Below are 23,555 nucleotides of genomic sequence, written 5' to 3'. Positions count from 1 at the left end.
CTTACAATAAATGGACCAACTGATGGAGTTAGAGTTTGCAGCAGGTCCCTGCAGTGCACCTGAGCCGCCGCTGCGTGTCGTTGTAGGAAAGACATTGGTTTTAAAAGGAGACCCAAACTCCTTCAAGGGACTCAAAACTTTTTGACATTTATCAGTGTGGTGCTCAGCAGTCCACGGACTTCCAATTGTTTAGATTTTGTCCCGAGGAATAGCAAAGCGAGACCATTCTGCTGCCTGTAGTGATTCTGTGTAGCATTATATTATATACCTAGGCTGCTGCAGTGCACTGTACGGACAGCAGATTGAAAAAAAAAACCTGGGATCGAAATAATCCCCCCGAGGCCTTGAAAAACAGCGAACTGGAGTGTTCACCTGAAAGAAGCAGCTCAGGGTGGACCCGTGGGTGGTCCTCGGACCGCACTTTGGAAACCCTCCAAACCACAGCCTCCCAACTCACGCAGTTTAAACTTGATGAAAAGAGAATCCCTCCTGTCGGTGCCTCGACCAGGTCCACTTTGAAGACTCGTTGGATCGCTGCATAGGTGGAGCAGAGCGAGCGGTGCGTGGAGATACTGAAAAGAAACCAACCCACAGGTGTGTCGGATGAACAGGTACAGGTAAGCATCGGCAGCAAGGTGATGCAAAGGGAATGCGTTACTGTTACACCTTGCATTCATTCACTGATGAGCTGGTGGAAAAGAACAATAGGAGGCATATTTCATGAGTGAGGAATGTGATTACAAGTTCTTCTTGACTGCTTGACGAGTTTATTTTTTCCCCCCAGAGCGTTCATTGTGTGTTTGTTTGAACTGGCACACATTTCTGCCACTGGACTTTTTAAATGCGGGTCACTAGAACCGATTTGGCCCGCCGGTGCAGCTCGGATAATAAGTTTGTGTGATGGAGTGGCGTGAACAGTCCGCCGTCAGCTGCGACGAAGCCTACTTGGAGGCGCAGAGGTGGATTGAGGTGAGTTATAAAAATAAAAAAAACATTTTAAAACTATCTCAGCGCCTTTCTCTACAGTTACTGACAGGACTTTATCATTTGAAATCATAGATAGTTTGGAAAAAAGTTGCCAACTACTTGTGATCACCATATGGAACATCAGTAAAGTGGTGTTATGTGTGGATTTCTTCACGTTCATATATGATAGAAAATGGCTACTTTGGATTTATGTAAGAAAGTTATGAGCTTATTAGGTGTAAAGGTATAAAGCTGAGCTTCCAGTACATCTCTCATTTAGATGTATGTTGTTTGGTTTTATGGCTGAAAAGCAGATCAGCTCCCTGACCCTTAAGGTTCAGATAATAGTAACCTGGACCAGCAGATACATGAAGGCCTGTGTCCTCACTGAACTCATGTTTCAGTTAGCTGGTAAGATGCTATCAGTCTTTAAACTATCCCAGGCATTATAGCTATGCCCTGTATCTTATCTCTCTCTCTCTCTCTCTCTCTCTCTCTCTCTCTCTCTCTCTCTTCAGAATACAGGTTCTTCTTTATTGTTGTTCGCTAACTGCCTCCTTTGTCAGCTCTTGCCTAGACCCGCTCATACGTTTCCCAGGGCTTTGACGTGTCAGTTGAAACCATGTAGTGGGAAAATCAGTGGAGCAATTAAGAAAAACTTGTATGATCCAAGCTGTTGTACGTAATGTAAACACAGATCAGCCCAGATTCATAAATCAACAGGGTTTGGGGTTTCCACATAGTTTATGGCAGTTGATTTGAAATGTAATACTCCTACACAGAATATTGAAATTGCTCTTTCAGCAAATCAAAAACTAAAAGAGCAGTCACACGCTACGGAAAATGCAATGTTTATGGTGATGTCTGTATGTGGAATATATAGAACAGAGAACGAGTGATTCATTTTCTGAGGGGGGAAAAAGCAATTGTCATCATAAACCCCTATCCAGCAGCACTTTCAAAAACAGTCCCTTTTTATTTCCAAAATGTCAAATTATCTAAAGTTTCCATCCAACCTCCAGCCATACTCTCATTCTTTCTTCTCTCTTTACAAGTGGGTAAAATGATGTTTCCTCATCTCGCAAATTCTCATCCCAGCGGGGTGGCATGGAGCTGCTGTGCGGCTGTAACTAAACAAATATTGTTCTAATTTCATGAGGGGTGAGTCTGAATGCTTGTGATGTGACATCAGTGTCTCTCACACTTGCACACTGGCCCATTGTAGTGGCTCAGCTCGTGGACTGTGGTGGGGGCATGATCTCAGGCAGCGGCAGGAGGATTAGGGCGACCGAGCAGGAAGCTGAACAAGTTGAATAGGTAAAGGTGTAGTCCACAGGGCTGATGTGTTAACAGGATAGGTATGAGGGGTTTGGCGTAGGGGAAGATACAATAGCAATCAAAGTTCTGGCACAGGGCAGACACTTCCCTTCAAAGAGAAAGTTTTGTGACTATTGGAATGATTAACAAGCTGCTTGGCTTCACAGCACTTTAAACAGAGGCATGTGTGCATGGCGAGGTTGGTGGTATTGTTAAAAAGTAGACTAAATGGTCTGGAGCCTGTCACATGGACGCATTCCTGCATTAGCTGCCATGGCTGTGAACATAGCCCCCTCAGAGCTGGCCAGCTGTCAGCACAGGGCACTGCGTCCTACAACCACAGGGTCTAGCAGAATAATAGAAGTCCTTGTTAATTCAATAGAGAGGCTGTAAGTGTGACTGTTATGACAATCAAGAACAAGCATCGGTGTTTATGCAACCTACAGGTCAGAAGAGCATGCATATGGCCGTCTGTTGTGAATAATCACTGAGTTAATTTGCAGTTAATAATCTGTGTTTAGTGCGTGGTTATTCCATTTTGATATGTTTGGGTTTAAGCAAAGGTTGTTAATAATAAAGCACAATCATAGTGTCAGACACATGATGCCAGTTTTTGTCAGTCACCTCTTTTGTTTAGGTTGTGATGGACAACCAGTTGTTTTCTCAAAGAGCCTCCACTCAGGAAGGTGTTACCCGGAATACTTAGAATACCTCTTTAAACAGGTTTTAGGCAGAGCTTCACTACAGCCATTGATCTGCTTTAAGGTCGTATAACAACACAGGCTGTAATCTGTATAAGATTTCAGCTCTAGTTTTGATTTGACTCCCCCTGCGTTTGTATGTGTCTGGTTGAAAGGGACGGTATTGTGTTCCTCACACGCTCGGGAACGAAGCGGCCAATAAAAGGTAACTTAATCCTGAGGATTATTTGAAGGTTTGTTACTTATCGAGTTGTTGTCATGTAACATTGAAGCCACTCCAAGAATCCTTTAAGTTTTGGTGTAGTATGTTGGGGGAAACAAGGTTTTTGGTGATATCGTACATTTAGTAAATTGCAATTAACAATTATTTTGTATTGTTTTTTCCTAGAATTTCATTTTTTGTTTGTTTTTCTGCATCTATTCAGTAACTTATGGTGCTGCACCCGACACTCATGAATTGCCTTCTGTGACCTTTGTCGCTGTGTTGTTTTTCATACCAGGAGCTGTGCGACTGGACCGGTCATTAGTCACCTCGCTGCAGTGGCGTTCTGGGTTATTGACTGTTTAGATAGAGAGCCATTAGAAACTAGGACGCCGATGTACGCATTCAGATGTACTCATGTGAAGCGGGACTTCACACAAGAAGCCATTCACTTGCGTTTACATGTTGATGTAGTTCTGTCGTTCTGATATGTTGATGGTGTCCATACTAATAGTTTCCACAGTGGTATATTTTTCTCGAGTCGGATCCATGAAATCTTTTGGATAATGTCCCGGTTGCCCTCTGATGACCCATGCTGTTGTCCTCTGCAGAAGGAACAAAGAATTTTAGGAACAATTAGTGGTGGGGGGGCTGCATCCACACAAACCTTGAATACTGATTTGCCTCAGTGCGTCCCATGAATAAACAATAGCTGTGGTCACGGACCCAGAGACTCCTCGATTCCTATTATTATTTGTGTTCTACCAAGACACCATTCTTGGTTCACTGCAATAATAAGAGTTTATTTCACACACTGCACACTTCAAGAGCCCGTAATGAACTCTGAGCACACTCTTTTAATGTGAGGGGGGAAAAGTCGTTGTGAGACCCAGTTCTTCAACACTTTCAGCAGCACATTCTTGAGGGGAGCGAGGGTGGGTTTGCAGGAAGGCAAGCTGTTTTTGAAATCTCTGCCGCTGCCTTAAATCTCCCTGTTAAATCAGAGTAGCGGTATGTTGTTGCAGATTAGAGTTATTTTCCCACATGGCAGGTTCAACAGGAGAGAGAGAGGGCACAGCAGGCTGGATCTGAGGGGAGTTAATACCTCTAATGATGACGATGGAGTAGAGAAAACTAGCTTTGTGCCAGCTTCAGCGCCAGGGCCTCCACACATGGACTAGGAGATAATATCTTAATCATCCCATTCATTCCGTTTGCCTGATGTAACTTTGATAAGATAGTGTGTAATCTTGGCAAAGGGGGGACATCAAAGTAGCAAACACCTTAAGTATGCACCAGGGAATCCAAATCATTGTGTTGTTGCTCTCCACCTCTGTTGTTTGTTTGTACATGAATCCTAGCTGCTGGCCCCACATACATAGAACAGTAGGGGTCAGGATTGCATATGCCAACTGCAGCGCCTGGCTGATTATACACAGTACTGTAATGTTTGTTTGCTCTGTGTGTGTGTGTGTGTTTGTGTGTGTGTGTGTGTTCTTGTTTTATGTTCTCAGTGTCTGGTTATGATTGTATTTGTGTCAATGAAGGAGGAGTAGGCCAAGATCTGCGTATATTTAGTAAACAAAACCAGCATTTCCCAACAATAGCCCGATCACATTGTGCAAACACTTTGTCACAGAGTGCACAAAACTACTGTGTCAAAACTTTAATCTTATTTATCTATTACAATATGATCTAATTCTTTTGGAATGATGGGCATTTGAGGCATTGGCTGTCTCTGGTTACCCAGGGTGTGGCCTGAGGTGTAACCTGGCTTTGAAAATAATAATAGTGTCCGCCAGTCAGTCTGTCTAATTGCTCCAGTTTCTCCTGCCCTCCTCAAAGTGATGGCCTGTACTTAACTATGTCAGTAATTGTCCCAGCTTTTGTCCCTTTTCCTTTCAAGGGAAAGCCTTGAAACAAGCCACATCTGAACAATTTGGTTTGTGAGACCTGTTCGACTTGTTTTGCTCTGTGTGTGAGTGTGTGCACTTTGGTTAATGCCAGCTGTCTTACTTACTCATGTACATACAGTGTAATATGAGTGCTCAGACCGGTAATTTAAATTCATTAATATCCACGCAGGCTTAAAATCAAACACATTGCAGTACGTGAGGCTGGTAGCGCTACAGTGTTTTCATACAGTAGTTGATAACACACAGTTGCCAGTTTATTAGGTACACCTAACTTAAACTAATGCATTCTAATTCAGCAGCTCTGTAGTAATGTTGTTTGCAGTGCTGTTGCACACTGCTGCATTATACAGAGAGGTATTATGTTATTTAGCCTACCGACATTGATTTGATATGAATAAAGTGGACAAAATAAAAGAAACACCTATCCTGTCAGTAGGATGAAATACAATTCAACAGCACAGTAAATGGCAGTCTCCTAAATAGCCATACAGTCATGAATACCACATTGTTTCGAGTATGATCATCGTCTAAAATAAAATAATACACATCCTCCCACAGCGAGCTAACTCTGCAGTGAAATATGATCACGGCGGCTGCCAGTGTAGTCGTAAGCTCAGCCAATGAGATTAGCTCTTAGTTTGTTTGTTTGACTGTTAGAGGATAATTTAGCAGGATAGCTCCAAAACTGGTTTCAGTGAAATATGTTGGAAAGTTAGGCCATGGGCCAAAGAAGAAGTGATTAGTGTTTGGTACGGATCCAGATCCAGGATGTTTAGAAAAAATGTCAAGACATTTTTGTGTATTTTTGCTATCTATCTATATCTATACATTTCCATAATGATGTATTTTGATGCACATCCAGATGCAGATTAAAAAAAGGAGATTAAAATAACCAGTAAAGAGGGTTGTGCAGAATTGGTAGACACTAATTGTTTTCTAATGTAACGTAAGTGTGTGTGTTGTGCTCAGTTGCTCAGGTACTGATTAGTTGTTGATGGTGGAAATATTCCAACAAAACAGAACGGGAAGCTGTGTTAAGGAGTGGCCGTCAGCATGGAACAAAGTTGCATGTGAAAACATAAGAAAATTATAACAGTATTGTCTTTTAGAGGAGATACATATTGTGTATTCGAAAGGCTGCAATTTACAAAAAAAAAAAACAGATGAATAGTGTGTTTAAAATCAAGGCCGTTGTTTGTTTATGTGTGTACTGTATATGTGCTTTGTAACGCTGCATGTCATGCACATTTGCCTGCATAATGACTGTGGTGTTCCTGCAGTGGTGGTTTGAGATCATGGGAAAGGCATGAGGCTTTAACACAGCGCTCCAGATGCTCCCATAGCCTTGTGGCTTTGGCAGCCTGGCTCCAATACAGTTTTAACACAGCTCTTCTGTTTACCAGCGGCTTTCAGCATTAAAGTGAGTAGAGCGGAGCCGCTCCTGAGCGATACCTGAAGAACTGTGCTCAACTCTGTCCCAGAGACACTGCAGGACCTCAGGAGGAAATACCTCTGACTTCCTCTGCTACTGTTCTCAACATCCTACCTTTCTTCTCCAACCCTCCCCAACCAAACACACGCACACCCCTCCTCTCCTCACCCAACCCCTCTCGCTAGTTTTCTCACTGTTTTTGTATCCCTTTTTTTTCCAGGCAGTAACCAAGAAAAAATTTGGGAGTAACGACTTCCGATCAGCACTGGAGAATGGCGTTCTGTTGTGTGAGTAAGTACTCTGCTTTTCCCAGGCACCTCTCTTAAGCCACTCATTCATATGGAATCTCTCTGCTCTCCTCTGGGTCTGCACTCCAACGTAAGTGTTACTGATATTTCCCAGGCAGACCCCCTGCCGGGCCACTGTTTGTTTGTCTGCTACATAAAGTGAGCCAGTGTTTTCGAGACAGCACAATAGAGGCTGCATTATGTAGTTATTTTACAGTTTCAGATCTGCCCTCTGTTGTCTTTTTCTAAGAATATGAAGTGTGATCTATTTCAGGAGGAGTCGTGTTGCCTGCTTTACAGATGTTACAGATCTGTGGATGGGCAGAGTGCCATCCTTACTTTAATGAGAGCTGTGAGAAGCCGTGTAGTGAATGGAAAGCCTCCAGCTAAAACCACATGGGAGAGCCAGTGCACCCTGCTTTCTCATTAACCCAGGGTGCATCAAGAGTTGTGATGAGTTAGAGGAACAAATTTATCTGCATAGAATTGGCTTTTGCATTGATTCACCAACTGCTCTTCTTAGAGTTGTGGAGTTGTGGCTTGTGTGTGTGTGTGTGTGTGTGTGTGTGTGTGTGTGTGTGTGTGTGTGAGAGAGAGAGGGTTAGCATCATGTCCCTTTATACATGTTTATGTGGGCAGCCTTGGTGGATGGACACAGTGATGTGATTTGCACGAATCAGCAGGAAGCTGTAATTACCAGCAGGCCATGCAGAATCTTCCAAACCTCTATTGGCATCAGTTCAAAGAAGAAGCCCCTCATTCTGCTGATTTGAGCCTGACTCCACTGTTTGCTCACTCTCAGAGAACAACAGAGACACTTTCATTCAGAGAGCTGTCCGTGTTTTCTCAGCATGAGGAAAAGGAAGACAGATTAAATCGCTTTCACCTAGAAGCGTCCATTACCATTGTGTCGTGGTTATCACAACTGCTTGGAAAGGAATGTTTAGTGTGGGTCACACACATGGTTATATCCTACTTGGCTTACAGTGTGTGTTATCTGATGAAATCATCACAGCTTTCTATTGTTTCACTGCTAAATGACTAACCCAAATGCCTTTTGCATTCTTTCGGTGCATCTATTGTCAACCTATGCAAAGTCTTATACTGCCTGCCCCCCTCAAGCCTTCCACCCCTGGTCGGTCCGCTGAAGATACACTCTGCAAAACATCCACCTTAACAAGTTATGTAGTCTCGTGGAGTTTTCAAGATATCTTTCTTTCTTTAAAAAAGGGTGAGATATTTAAATTTTTTATTTGCACATTAAGATTTAATATACAAAACATATGACCAACATATAAAACATGTTGGATAGACTCCCCCACAGTATATAACTAGTTAAAGTTAGTTTGACCAACTATGTAATTAAATGCTGTTTACTTGTTACTAGTGCATTCGTAATAACGATCTAGTAATATATGTCAGTATAAGGCCTATTACTTTTGATGCTTTGAGTTAGAGCTGCAATAATTAGTCGATCTTCAGAAATGTAATCAGCTACTATTCTGATAATCAATTTCTTTTTTGAGTCATTTTCTTCAAGCAAAAATGCCAAACAGTTGACTGTTCCAGCTTCTCAAATGGGAGAATGTACTGCAGTTTCTTGTCTTACATTATAGAAACTGGAGTATCTTTAGGTGTTGGACTGTTCATTGGACCTAATGAGACATTTGGTGAAGATGCCTTGAGCACTAGAGAATTCTGACATCTTTCACTGTTTTGTGGTGTTCTATGTTTTATAGACCAAACGATAAATCAATCTTCTGTACTTTTCAACTTCAATCTTTTCAATCTGTACTTTTGTAATTTCAAGACTTTGGAGTTTTTTTACACTGAGGTATTACATCTTTTACTCAAGTAGAAAATCTTAATCATAATATTACATATTTTGTGTGTGTGTGTGTGTGTGTGTGTGTGTGTGTGTGTGTGTGTGTGTGTGTGTGTGTGTGTATTATCTTGGACTTGGATAACTAATTTTCATCTGTCAAAAACCATCACTGCCTTTCTGATATGTGGTGATTCCAGGTTTGTTTGGGGTTGTTTTGGTAGAAGAGGGCATGTTTTAGGAGCAGAGGACCTGGTTTGCTTACATCAGGGTGCAGCACTGGCCATTTACTAAACTGAAGCCAGGTGGCCACCATTAAACAAAGTCGTAAACACACAACGGCGAGACTTTGCAACACTTTTTGTTCATTCCGTGCTAGTTAGACCAGTCTAGCCAATGACCGAGTGCTTTCACTTACCCCCTGCCTTTCCCTGATGTTCTCTCTCTCTCTCTTTCTTTTGCACACAGTCTGATCAACAAGATCAAGCCTGGTATTATCAAGAGGGTTAACAGGCTGCCCACACCTATAGCCGGACTGGTAAGTCTTCTCTTTGTGTTCAGTTTAAACGTGAGACGTAAACATGTTGTGTGTACATATAGATATTTTGACACATAGCCTCAACAGCTCATCACAGTTTTCCTCATACACCGTTTTGTCTCTTGCTAATGCTGTGTGTTTCATGTTGGAGTAATGTCTGCCGTAGAGAGTTTAAGGTGTGGGAGGGAGCAGTGCGAGGAGCAGCAGCAGTTGAGCTGACTGGTGACAGGTCTGAGCCACGGCTGCCAATGAGAGAGAGGTGTTTGCCTCAGTGACTTGTCGCTCCCCATATCCATCCACGCTAATAAGTTCAGTGAACGTAGAGCTGCTTGAAAGGCCACCGGCCGCATTTGAGTGCACCCTAAATATGATGTCTGCCGTGCTTGAGGCTTCGCTCAATCAAAATCCTTCAAGACAAAAAAGTCTTTGTGCTCATCTGATTATTAGGTTTTTGATTGAGTGATGGGAGATCAGATGGGGGCAGAATTAGTTTTTATGTAATCAGTAATGAGTGTTTCTCAATCTTTTCACCTTTTTAGGCCTTGGCAGTGTCTTCAAATTTAACCAGACTGTGGCCAAGGCCTTTTGGGCCACAGTGGCTCAGTTGAAATAAATGTTTTGGGAGTGTCTGCACACAAGTGCTCGGGAAGTAGAGGGTTGAAAACCCTACCTTAGACCCATCCCTCACAAAGCTCTCTCTTGTGGGAGTAATTGAGTCCAGCTGTCTGGAGGAATTATAGAGAACCCCAACCTAACCCAGGCAGTCTGTCGGTGGGCTCAGTAACACTCAACCTGTTTGGCAAGACAATGACAAGTTTGCGGTAGAAGAAACAGACTGGCACTCAGGCTGGATGTAAACAGTAAACATAGTATTTGCAGCCCCAAACACTGTACCATCATGTGTGTTATGACATAAATCAAATTCCCTGCCAGTTTGTTTTGGACTGTTGGTTAATGTAACTGGCCAGGCACCTGCTGAGGTAATGAGGTAAAGTATCTCCTCCATCAGTAGCACCGGTGTGGTATTTCCGAGACTTGGACACAAACCTGAAACCACCTGATCATAAATTCTCCAGTAAATGCGAAAGGCTCCTGGTTGGCCTGCGGCTATCAGTTACTGCCAACCACATGGAGAAAAGTGGAGAGCTCTCCAAACAAACATTACTCACTCTCACTCTGCTGTGAGAATAACTTTGACCCTAAAGTAGTCAAGTAGTTTTTTTAAGATTGCTCCATCACGTATCTGCTCTTTAAGAGCTTGAAATTAGAATTCAGCTGTTTTCTCTGAAATTGTGAAATAATTTAAGCATTAAATGTCTCCTCACAGTGGTGATCATTGCATGTTTCCATTTCCACTGTATAGATAGAGTTAGAGAAGAAGAAACTGGAAAAATGCTGCTTTTCTAGTATGTTTAAATTCCAAAATGACATGTGGAAGAAAAATACAGTGAACAAGAACAAGAGGAAAGCGGATAGGGCTGCCTTTTTTTGTAATGTAGATACAGTATAACTTTAATCACTGCTGAATAAAAGGCTCCTTGCAAACACACCTCATTAACACTCAAATATGAACATTTTCTACCATAATGGTCCTAGTCGTCGTTATAGTTTTGTTATCTGAAAGATTTTAGCACTAAAATCGATACCAGGCTTCAGCTCTGGCAGAATAAACAGCCCAGGGAGGGAAGAGGGGGGAAAAAAACGGAAATCTCTGGTTTTGTGGAATATTTAGCAACATTGGCTCCAGACCCGAGCCTATTCTTTGGCTTCACTTGTGTCCAAGGGAATGTTTCCCATGTCAGCACACTTCTCTGCCTGTTGCTGAGCACTGAGGGAGCTGTGGGTTTGGGTCATGGCACCCTAGTTCAGGCCTGGTTCTGCTTTTACCAGTGGTTGTGCGGTGGGGCAGCCAGCTTCATGAGCGGGGGCCATGGATTTGAGGCCCACTGGGCTGAATCCAGAAGGACGAAGTTAAAGATGACTGCATCGGCCTCTGCCCACCGTAAATACACTGTAATTGACATGGTGCTGGATGTTCCTGCGTACACCAACTCCTTGGTGAGTTGAGGTAGCAGCGGGAGGAGATAAACAGACAGTTTGAATGGCCCTGAGGGTGTCTTTACTCATCTAAATGTGTGTGTAATCATCTGTGCAATGACAGGCATTTGACCATGTTTTGTTACTGTGTTTGTGTTGTATGGATTCATGTTATGACTGGATCTGACTGTTGGGACAGGAAGGTCTTTTATTCTGTTTCAGGAAAGGCAACATTTCAAGTATTCCATTGCCTCTCCGTTTATTGTCTCAGGAGTTGAAAATGTGTAGCCTGATATTTTAACCATAGCTTTGCTCGATGTTCGAAGCACTGCCAAGGGTCAGTCCGGGGTAACTGTAGCGTATGCCTATCTTAGACAAAGAATGCAGTGGAAGAAATAGAGCGACCAAAATGTGACCAGCGGGGCCGAATATTCTTTTATTCCAAAGCAGACACCTTATGAGTCAAACCTTTCCGTTTCTTGGTGTGAAGTGCTTGAATTGGGGTCTTCAAGTCTGCATGAGAGGATTAGAGGCTGCTGGATAGTTACAGCATATTTAACCGGATTATGTGCAGCCACAAGTCAGCATAACATTCCTTCAACATCATTATCTCTGCATGTTCTGGGACTAATTCTTAGAGGGGCTTTTAGTGTGTTCATAATGTTCTTTGACGTTAAATGACATTCATACCTCAGTGATATTAATCATCTTTTCATATAGGCCTTGGTTACATTGGCTTAAGGTGAGGGGAAGATCGGGGCCTAAAGTGGAAGATCTTTTGTGGAATTTTTAAGCTATATTGCAGCAGTAAAGCTTAGATGTTTTCATGGGTTGAATTCTTTTAGAATAGAAGATTCACATCTAGAGCTAGACTGCTTATCTGGGCCGATATATCAGCAGAGCATATCAGTGTATATGTTGCTAAGTAACAAGAAATTACTGTACAGAAATAGCAACTGAGGTTTTTAACTATACTATAAAAAGTTCTCCTCAGTATATGTAGGATAGTGTAAAAAATATATGACTATCGGCCAATATATTGTTATCAAATTTTATAAACATAAAAACATGTATATTGTTGTCAGCCTAAAAATCAAGTATCAGATGAGCTAGAATCATATCTAACATGTAGTGCAGTGCTGTAGTGCTTCAGAACGAACTTGAGACGTGTTTTTTTATTGTCTCGGGCTTGTCTTGGACTTGGTGGTATTTGCAGTCGGACTTGTCTCAGACTTGGTCTCGCCTAATATTCTAGTTGATCTTGAATGAGTCCCACAATATATGTTTATCTGAAGTAACTTCCTCCTTCAAAACAAAACCACTGAAGCATGCTTGTTCAGAAAACAGGCATTGGTTTAATTAAAAATCCATTCAGTTCAATTCAATTCAAAATGGACATCAGTGTCACTTGCTATCGTATGCCTGGCTGCTCAAATATATCTCACTGGCAATGGCAAAAGCATTGTTTTGTTTCCGTCTTGGTATTGACTCTCACTCAGACTGGGTCTTGACTTTGACTCGACTAGTCCTTGTCTTGAATTCGACAAAGGTTGTCTTTACTACAGTACTGCTGGGTTGTCAGCTGATAAGCTGAGGCAAGTCGAGGTAAGCAAGATGTCATGCACACTGATGTATGTACTGACTGTGCATACTATACGCATTGGTTAACACAGTCGTAAACTTTGTGTCACTGAAAAATGTACATGTGAACTATGTTACGTGGTCAAATGATGAGAGAGAATTATAAGATAAAGCTTACCATTCAAAACCCATGTAATGATCTCAGTTACTCAATCCTATTCTGTACCAATCTGGAAAATTACATTATCACGTCTATTAAGAAGTCAAAGAAGAAGAAGAGAAAATCTCTTTTGTGTTATAATGAATGAAGAGTGGCCCCAGTGCCTGCAGACAAAGCACTGTAGGGGGGCATGATCCTTGGCCTGTAGGGGCCGACAGTGACCTGTAGGGTCTGGCAAAGTGCCGTTAAGGGACAAGCAAAGCTGTTAGCAAGGGATTCCCGCACAGAGAGGTCAGCTCTCTCCAACCATTTGCTAATAAGCATGTTTGCCATTTAAATATAGAACTAGCTACCCCTTAATTATTCCAACCCATGTTGAAGCCATGTGTCATTACATGAAACCCTCTTAAGCACTGCTGTCCCAATGGGAAGTGCAGACTTACAAACAAGACACCTGGGATTACAACTGTAAAAGTCATAACCCCAGAAAGGAATGGTGTCTTTGTGGTTGAGGATTTGTTTGAAATGCATGAGATGTGTGTGTATTTATAGAGCAGAATGTCAATTTGCTATCTTGAATTACCCTCACGCATATGTGCAAATCATGAGCACACATATTAACTTTATGCAACGTGAAATGATTGACATAGGGGAGGAGGAACCATTCTTCCACTCCCATGTCCTCTTGCTTCAGGAAAAATATTTGTCAGTTTCTGTCACTCGACCTCATGTTTCATAGCAACCGAATGTCTCCAAAATACTCCACCGCCCCACAGATTTCACAGGTATTCACGAGGAAAGGGCTTGGCAGGGAGGGGAGGGGACAGTTTCAGGGTGTGAGAAGAAGGAGACCGCAGCAGGCATTGTGTTCCCGTGTGTCACTTTTGCACTCGCATGGCCGGTTGGGTGGGACTTGTGCACAGCTCTGATGTCATCCTTCCTGGTTTTGGTTTTGCTCCTACCCTAACCCAGCCCACAGGTAGCTTTGCTGCTGTCAGTCAGCTGCTGTCACGCAGCCTCTACCCCCTCCATGTGTGTTTGTGTGTTCTGCTCTGGGTCGCTTCTTATTTGCTACACACACGCTCCTCCCCGTCCGTCTCTGTTCTCGGGTGATATGAACTTTGGAAGCAATGAGTTGTAGACTGTGTCCCTGCCAGAGAATTCTTGAGTGATTATTCTGTGCCTCTGAAGGTAGACAACCCTCATCCCTGCTTTGTTCTTTGTCCAGGACAACCTAAACGTCTTCCTCAAGGCCTGCGGGAAGCTTGGACTAAAGGAAGCACAGCTCTTTCACCCTGGAGACCTTCAGGACTTATCCACAAGAGTTACAGTCAGGTAAGTTCTGATCTTGTGAGCTTTGTGAAATACTGGTACTACTGTGACATTTAGATACCCGTCCTTTCCATTCACAGAATTGAGGTCCTCTTGTAAGCTGTGACTCATGTCTGTGACTCTTCTTTGATTAAATTAATTCTCAGATTGTATTTATGCTTAATGCTTAACGTACACATAAAATATTAACATTGAATATAACTTTGACACTATACAGTATCTCTGAGCACGTCTTCTCATGTGAGGAATGATTCAAGCTGCGGTTCAAAAAAGGTCAATGTTATTTTCAGTGTGCATGTATATTTGTGTTAGTAGTAAGTGCTTGTTTAAGCACAGCTTTATGTGTTTCTTTAAAATATGTTGGAGGGAAAAATGGATGAAACCACACAGGCAAGAAGAACAAAGAACATGCTCTCCAGCATGTCTGAATAATTTCCCTTTGGTGCAGGTCCAGCAAACCATAACCTCAGGCACAAAACATTAGCAATGAAAGTTCTTGTTTATGGTCAGGAACAGGTTATACATCTTACACTGATAGTGTCTGATAGTGTGTAGAACCCACTGCCACAGTGTTTGTTATTTTTACTTTTAGAAAGTTGCTCTTGTGTCAGTTGCATGCTGGACAGAGATGTATGTGGTATGTTGAACAACCTGTTCAGTTTTTACACAGGTGTGCCTTAAGGAGGGAGCGAGGTAACGCAGTCCATCCACTGTGACACACTCTCTGTGGTGATACAGCACTGCTGTGCAAGCACAAAGAAAAGTGCTTTAGCAGCAGTCCCCGCAGGTTGTTGAACTTGAAGTGGATAGGCCCTCAGTAGCAAATACATCACTTTAGATGGCAAAATAATGCCAGGGTGATGTCAAGTTGTGAGCTTTTTCAAAATTCTGCATACCAGCGGCACTCCTGTTCTTTCTGTTGTCTCGTTAGTTACGCTCAGTTTGGATGTTCCTTCATGGATGAAATGTTGCCACAATTTTTCCCATGATCCACCCAAGACACTGTCAGCCATTCGTCAGTAGCATTGACAATGGTGTCGAAACCACAGTCATCACAAACACACGTAGGAAGGCAGATGTACTGTACATACGCAGGAATATGGACACTAAATAAACAAATCTGCCTGCCTTTTATCAAGACACACCCTCTCCCCACATCAGAGGATAGGAGGCCCCGCGATAAGTCAATATCATTCACAAAATGTCTGATTCAGTGTCATAAATCAAGAGATAACTCTTTTATGGATCCTGTGCTCAGTGCGTTATCACATTACCCCCCTTGCATAACTGTTTCCCATGATTTTGGCCGTAAATTAGTTTCAAAATGATGTTCAGAAAACCCACATGTATGTAGTGAAAGCTGACTTGTAACTTAAAAGGACATTTTACCAACTGAACTTTATTAGAGAAAACATATGGCATGTTTAAGATTGCATATAAACCATTTTGAAGTACAGTTTTGTTTTTTTCTCCGGATCAAATCCGAGTCCCACTGTTCTGTTGGAACCGAGTGTGCTGTGGCATAGCTCTAACCATGTCTGTAGCGTGCAGGGGTTTGGTCTGGCGGGGTCACTATACTATTTTTAGTACCTAGGGGTCACTTTGACAAACAGATTGGAATGGTATCAGGACTCAGAAGAAGAGCTTTTAATAGTGTGTCGTCTCCTCCCACTACATTCCCCCCCTGCATGTGGTCGTGGTTTTTTCACTGTATCTGGGAATGTGTTCATTCAGAGGAAAAGATTGTAAATATTGCTTCCCTGAAATGCGCTCAACAGTTAGAGATTCTCAGTTTCTGGATGAACCTGCAGCTGCTCCGACTGTTCCAGCTAAAGCATTTTGTACTTGAGTCTGTACTGATGAATTGGACTGTCTTCTTCAAACTCATTTCTTACAGTCACTGTTGTTCTTAAATGTAACATATTTTCATTGGGTGTTCTTTTGGCTTTATATGAGAGGAAAAATGTGGAGGTATTTGTGTTTGTGGGCACAATTATGTGGTTCCCCAACTTCAGTATTTTTAACTCACACACAGAGAGAGATGGCACACAAACACTAACCCGAATATATAATCCCAATGAAGGCTGCAGACAAGCAACCAATGGTTTTATTTCTCTGCTGCTTATCAGAGCCTAGGCAAATGAGCCACAGAGAGAGAGAAAGTTGTCTCTATCAGCTGTCTTTTCTCCTGGTGTGTGTCCAACCTCCACTCCCTTTAACCCAGTCTGACAGGTGCTTTGCTCAGCTTCCCTGTTCTCTGTTTCAGCAGCAGTAAGGTTGTTATCCTGTTGGTGCAGTAGGTTTCACCTCCTGTTTTTCTCAGCAAAACCTTCAGCTATTACATATGATTTTTTAAGTGTTAATTAAGTGTTTCTTATTGTCTTTTAACTTTTACGCATTCTAATGTTTTAGTTTATTTTTATTTTATGATTTTTGTTACATTTTATAGAGAAAGGTATAACTTTAACTCCTTGTGTGCACATGTAGTAGAGCTGCAGCGATTAGTCATTTCACATTCAATTGTCATCTATTCTGATTTCAGCTTCTCAATTGTGAGGTCATTTTCCTCTATTTTATTCTACTTTTACTGTTGCTTCAGGGTAAGCAAGGCATTTATACAAGTCACCTTTGACTTTTGAAATTGCGATGAGCAATTTTGATTATTTTTTGACAGTACAAAGGCAGATTAATGGGTAATAAAAAATAATCATTGGTTGCCACCCTAATCTGCTCTAACTTGTATTAAAGGTGCTACACACCCAAGCTATTAATATTTAAAAAACAAATTCGACACAAGTGCAATGAAAAATAAACCTCTTGTTAACTTGATAGTTTGTGTTTGAAATATATTTATTAGCAGGGCCAATGTCTTTCCTTTGGCACTTAGCTGGCAGAAATATCACAGTTTAATTCATACTTGTCTGTGTTGTCACGACAGCCATAAAAGGTTATTGGGCATCTATCTGACCTTTGAGCTTTGCAGTTCTTGTAGTATCCACCTTAACTCCACCTAGAGTGCATGTTGCTCTATTTCCTTATGTTGTGAAACAGGTCTTTCTGATAAAGGTGTTTATCAGGTACAAACACATTCAGTATCAAAATTGTCAAATACCATAACAAACTGTTGTAATAGATATACATGGGACATAAGATAAGATGGCACAGTGTGCTGCTGAGTGATAGATTCTGGAGGATTTTCTTACATCTTCCACGTGTTGTTGATTGTAACAAAGTTCAAAATACACTCCGAATAGCCGAAGCTGTAATACTGACCAGACCAAATCAGATTTATCATTAGAGGCTATGATTCTCTGGCTACTTTAGACCAACTTTGTCAGTTTCTAACAGCTGCCCAGGAAATGAGAGAATTTCTGCAGATGAATCATGGCATCCGAAAGAGCTCTATTTAACTTCAGCCACTTCCTTTATACCCTTAGCTGCCATGTGGAAATTCAGTAGCATCAAGGGAAGGTTGGACTGGGGCCACACCTCTGAATTGACATAAAAGGCTAGGACTTGAAGGTTTTTCCCTAATGATCCTAAATGTCTTCTGATTACTTTACACTTGACCATTATGAATGTTTTAACAAGTGTAATTTGTCACATAGCTACTTAAATAGGATATAAAAGGTGGGAATTGCAGTGAATGGGACCAAGAATGTGCAGTCATTATACTGTAACAGTACACGCTGTGCTGTTTTACTGTAGGTGCTGAGGGACTCCTATGCTTATTCAGCTTATTTCAGTGTGTAAGACACATGAATACCCATTGTATAACATAGTAAGTATAAGAGGAATTACAGCATGTGGAATCTTATATACTGTAGATGTTTTCAAAGTCAGATGCCTTTGAGAACAAGCTATGAGCAGTGTTGTAGTGAGTGTATCTAAGTATATTTACTCAAGTAGCTATATACTTTATACTGCACTGCATCTAAGAGGGAAGTATTGTACTTTTTACTATCCTACGTTTTTTGATAGCTATAGTTACTAGTTGTGAATAACATTGTGCTTTCAAAATATATTTGAAATAACTTAAAATTATTCACCTAAATCCGATACATTAAAAAAGTATATATGCTATTATATCTATTTATTTTATGTTATTTTATTTTTTTAATAATACAATGTATTAAATGACAATGTGAAAAGATGAGTGGTCACTCTTGGTGATAAAACCTACAAAGAGTCTGCAGTTCCCCTCAGCTTTACAGAGCTTTATAGTGTGCTTCAGCTCATTGTTCGGCTGACCAGCCATAACTTTACCATTTGTGTTTACTCTTGTTGCTCTCATAGCATTGTTTTTGCTGTTTTCAGCAAAAGAAAGTTCTAAAGACCCACTATACACTATCTGCTCAGCACCAAAGTGCAGACAGACACAGTTAGTGATGAGCTGGTGAACATAGTGAAGCATATAGCAACTAAAGAGTCAGATATTTTCCTCAGGAGTTAAAACAAAGCAGAAGAGAGTGAATATTGGACTTGCATTCTGATGGCCAGAAACACAACTCCAAAGGAATGATAATGTTGCTCTGTAATTGCTGGATGTGTAAATAAACAACCATTGGCTAACAAGTCCTCCATATCAACTTAAAAGGTGATGATATGTCAGTGGTGTGTTTACAAGTTGTTTCTACTGCCCCCAAGTGGCCAAAAAAAATCTGTTATTGGCGGTTTGAAGTATATTTTGTTGATAGTACTTCTGTACTTTTACTTGAGTACATTTGAAAGCTGCAGTAGGTAACTAAAAATACATAAAAAATTTTTTGTCACATTTGCTGAAATTTTAAATGTGTGGTCCACCGGGCAAATATGACAATATCATAATTTTTATAAAAAATTACCTACTGCAGCTTTAAATGCAGGACTTTTACTTGTAATGGAGTACTTTTACAGTGTAGTATTATTACCTAAAGTAAAGGCTACGCGTCCAGCTTTTGGTCTGTGAAATCCAATAACTGACAGAACAAATCCCCCGCTGAGAGGGGTCCAAAGTCTCGCTAGTTGCCGCCGTTTGATTAAGCAAATTATTGACAAGGGTTGACTGCTCTTCAAACCTGAAAAAAAGGAAACTTCAGAAGATCGGCAGGTACATCAAAACTCATTGTCGCAGGAATGTCAGTGACCCTTTCCGAACAATAGATAAAGAGGAGTGGCTATGTGGTGTGATTATGTGATTTGGATTATGCAATAGCATCCCTGGCTCTAGATCAAACCAAATGTTTGAACTACCTGAAGGAATGTGTTGTTTCCCAGACAAATTGTACTGACTACACAGCTTGTTATCAGAATTTATTTAACACCAACATATGTTGGACCTCAAGCCACGTATTTACAGTTGTTTATGTAGTTTAAAGCTTACTGCGACAAGTCTAAATGTTCCTTTAAAGTGCACAGTGCTAAGGAGGCAAACAAAGTGCCCTGTGTGTTAGTATTTCGGGTGTGGTTCACTGAGCTGGCACTTCACTTTGCTCTGGTTTCATAGTTTAATATATGGCACTGCCGTCACTTCTTTCTGCAGTGTTGTATGAACTGTGGGCAGATTGTGAAACCAAACGAGTGATGATGGTGAAAGGCCAATAAAGTTTCTACACCATGGACACGGCCCTGGCTGTAAAAGGCCAACACAAGGGTTATATTTGTGCTCTGTAGCTGACTCGGAGAGTGAAATGCCAGCCTCACCCTGTTCACAGAGGCAGCAGTGTCTCTGATAAGTACAACACCATGATGCCCGACACTGTCTCACCCACAGCTGATTACTCTATTCAGACTCTCCTTGTGTCTACGTTTTTCAGGACTCCTGATGTATGTGTCTGGGTGTGTCTTTAAATCTAAAGTATTTATTAGAATGAAACGACATAGATGAAGGATGTTACATGTTGAATGCTGCAGAGCAAGTGATCTTCATTGCACAGGTATGCTTCTAATCACACATGCACACCCATTCATTTAAGGCTTTTGGATGTTGTTGTCTCAAAGAAGCAGAGCTTGCTTGATCTTGTTAGAAGCTCCTGTGGTCTCGGTCTACATACAGCTTGCACCTGTAGATTTTTGTCCTGCCAGAGTTCTAAAAAGCATTTTTTTGGTTGCCGCACAGGGAAGCGATCAACCGGATTGGAGAGATCGCTTACTTTGGCTCATGTTAAGAAGTTATTTGTCTAACATTTGAATAGTGGCTTATGTTTCTTCGGTTGTATATATTTCTTTTTGTCTGTGGTTTGTATTGGCAGAACACACTCTCCTTCAAGTCAAATTAAATTAATTGTATGTTTTGACAAAATAGTGTCACGCAGTTCTGTAGCAATCTGACAAGATACAACTCAATTAGTTATAATTAAACAATTAGAAACCTGTTTTTTGTGGTTTTGATTAGTCTAATAATGAATGTATCAAGAACTTACGTAACTGATGTTGATTGATTGTGTAGCTGTTTTGTCCACTTGTGTTGAATTGAATTTATTGATGATTGTTTAACATACAGTAAGTGGCTAACTTGCACAAGTATTGTCTTTACATTTCCATTGGAAGTTAAAAGCAGAAGGATGTCCCTGGGTGGTGGAGGGTTGGTAGTCTCTCACCCTTTGACCTCAGCAAGAGAGTGGTGATGGCAGAGGTTGAGATATATGGCTGAAATGACTGGCTGGTGGAAGTAATGAGAGCATCCTGTCAATTTGTAAAGCTTGAGGGTTTCCTGTCAGAGTTCTTTACTGTATAACATGTACATTGTGTTTAAGGACCCTGAACTATGAACCTTTTTATTTCTTAAACTCTTTTACCTGTGACATAAGAAACAAACTTAAGACTCTAACAAAAGATCTTCACAAGACAAAGAACACTACATTTTATTCCAATGCCCTCTGTTTGACGTTGTATGTATTACATTTCTAGCTAAATTCAAGTGGAATGTGGTGTTCAGAATATTGCCTTCATTGCTCGCATGTGCGAAAGATACACAAACACAGATGGCTTCCTTCTCCTTTCAGCATTGCAATGTGATTATTTTAACTGATAATTCTACTTTACAGAAGCTATTCCTGGCCAGTACTCTCTGTGCAGAACTTGTGCATGACGTCTGGTCGATGATTGTGCTCAGTCATATGAACACTCAGCTGATTCTGAGACTACAGCAATGTCCCGAGGCTCTGGAGGCCTGGAAATAGCCCTTATGTATTTTTTCCTCTGTTCAACAATCACCACTAGCCATAAATGAGCATTACGAGAAGCGGTGTGGTTGTAGTTTTGGTATACAGCTCCTTTTTCCTGGACCTGGCTACCACTGCTATAATCTTAGACTTTGTAACCATGTTCCCAGCCACACAAAAGAGGGCATTTTTTTCAGCCGACTTTTTTTATTGGGCCTATAAATCTGCAATACGCCAAATGGATAAACGTCAATTTCAGTTTTCACCGTTGGCAAATTCGCATGCTAGAGGCCCCTGGTGTGAGATGACGCATACTGGCGAGAAGGTTGATCTGCTTTCAATCCAGTTAAATGCTGTCAGTGGTGGAAGTACTCAGATCCTTTACTTGCGTAAAAGTACCAAGAAGTAAAAATAACTCCTTTACAAGTAAATGTTCTGCATTCAAAATTTTACTAAAGTGAACGTACAGAAGCGTTATCAGCAAAATATACTTAAAGTGGCAATAATTCATATTGTTGTGAATGTGAACAGGGTCACTCATAGTGATGAACCTGAATCTGCAGTTCCTCTCGGCTTTATAGCAAGTTTCAGCTCATTCTTTTGCTGTTCAGTCCACAACTTTACTGTTTTGGTTCACTCTCACTGCTCTCGGAGTGTCTTTTTCGCCAACAGCAGGTAGATTTTTCAGTGAAAATACCTGCTCAGGACCAAACGGCAGACAGACATAGTTACCGACTAGCTGGTGAACCTTGTGGGGCATTCAGCTGCTCTGAATGCCCCACAAGGTTCACTTGTTTTCTATAAGTTTTCTATAATCTTAGCTTTGTCTGTGCAATATTGAATAATACCTCTTTTCCTCTTTGGGCCTAACCATACTGTAAACTTAACTGAAACCATCTGAGAAGTTTAGAGGCTACAACTCATAGACTGCTAACAACTCGCAGACATCCATAACATAAAAGTTCATTGTGTTTTATTATATAATGTTTTTATTGTAAAATCCTAATGTGGCAAGTAACCATAGCTGTCTGATAAAATAAAAAATACACTTTAAATAGGTATTTCTGTCTGAAATGCAGTGAAGTAGAAATATAAAGAAATGTAAATCCTCACGTTAAGCACCTCAGGATTGTACTTGTGTGTTAGATGTGTTAGATTTTGCCTCCTTGCTCTGAAACTGAACATGTTTGATTGACATCTTAGGTGTCAATGCCATACATGCATTTACATTATCAGCAGGTTCAGTGGTTACATTGCATGCTGGGAAGGGGCTGTAAGAAATCCAAGGGCTTTTGGTATCGAAGCATGTGTGACTATTGTGTTACCACATGATAGCAGGAATGTGTAGCATGCACAAGGGGGTGGGTGGGGGGGGGGGTGAAGCGGACTGTATATCTTCCTCTGTCACCGTTATGGTTACTGAAGTCATTTATCACTGTTTATTGACCTCTCCAAATAGACACTACAGTTAACTTAGGTGGCAGGTACACAGTGTACATAAGGAAACGGTAATATTAGGCTTGCAGGTTGAAACTGTGAGCTTTGTGTGGTTTCACAGGAGCGAGAATGAGCTGACATTATCCTGGGAAAGTGATTTACTGACTGCCAGGTCAACTGTCAAAATCCAGAAATATGACTGAAATTTTGCATGACTTGGGTAGCAAGCTTAGGGCTTTGTTGCACCAACACTAAAGCCTTGTTTGGTATTCAGATGTTAAATTAGCGGTTTGTTTTTATCATTATTTAAAATCAGAAACCCCTTTCTGTTTACTAAGTGTTTTTACAGCTGCTTGATTTTGTGATTAGTGGAAAACACACACACACACATAACCTTTTATTGCTTGCAATGATTTTTCTAAAATGTGTTTTTTTTTTTCTCTCAGCCTTTTTGTTGTTGTGTGAGAGTGAGTGAAGGGCTGGCAGTAGTCGGGATTGTGCTCTCACTTTCTAGCTCTTTCACTGCCCAGCACAGAGACCTGACAAGCATGCCCTCTGTTCTTTTATTGTAATTTTCTCTCACACACACACACCTCTCTGTTTTCTGCTCTCACAGGCATCAAGAGACCAACAGGAGGCTGAAAAATGTGAGTGGAAACATATAAGCAATTTTCTTTTTCTGTGG

At 41.2% G+C, this 23,555-nt stretch overlaps 1 protein-coding gene across 10 annotated transcripts in view; it reads left to right on the top strand.

Moving 5' to 3' along the window:
* Positions 1–152: 152 nt before the first annotated feature.
* The window catches only part of LOC127365190 (LIM domain only protein 7), a 48,546-nt gene continuing 25,143 nt past the window's right edge, over positions 153–23,555 (top strand). For 7 of the 10 annotated variants that reach the window (XM_051403037.1, XM_051403042.1, XM_051403041.1 and 4 more), the window contains exons 1-6: positions 153–617; positions 785–969; positions 6,755–6,825; positions 9,112–9,181; positions 14,188–14,294; positions 23,487–23,517. In XM_051403037.1, coding sequence (XP_051258997.1) covers positions 901–969; positions 6,755–6,825; positions 9,112–9,181; positions 14,188–14,294; positions 23,487–23,517 — 348 coding nt within the window. In that variant the 5' untranslated portion in view covers positions 153–617; positions 785–900. The remainder of the gene's footprint in view (positions 618–784; positions 970–6,754; positions 6,826–9,111; positions 9,182–14,187; positions 14,295–23,486; positions 23,518–23,555) is intronic. The other 3 variants (XM_051403038.1, XM_051403044.1, XM_051403043.1) reach the window with 1 other exon arrangement.

This window comes from Dicentrarchus labrax, unplaced genomic scaffold (assembly GCF_905237075.1).
Source record: "Dicentrarchus labrax unplaced genomic scaffold, dlabrax2021, whole genome shotgun sequence".
In the NCBI taxonomy this organism is placed as follows: domain Eukaryota; kingdom Metazoa; phylum Chordata; class Actinopteri; family Moronidae; genus Dicentrarchus; species Dicentrarchus labrax.
Note: the sequence above shows the minus strand (reverse complement) of the source record. Positions and strands in the feature narration are given on the sequence as shown.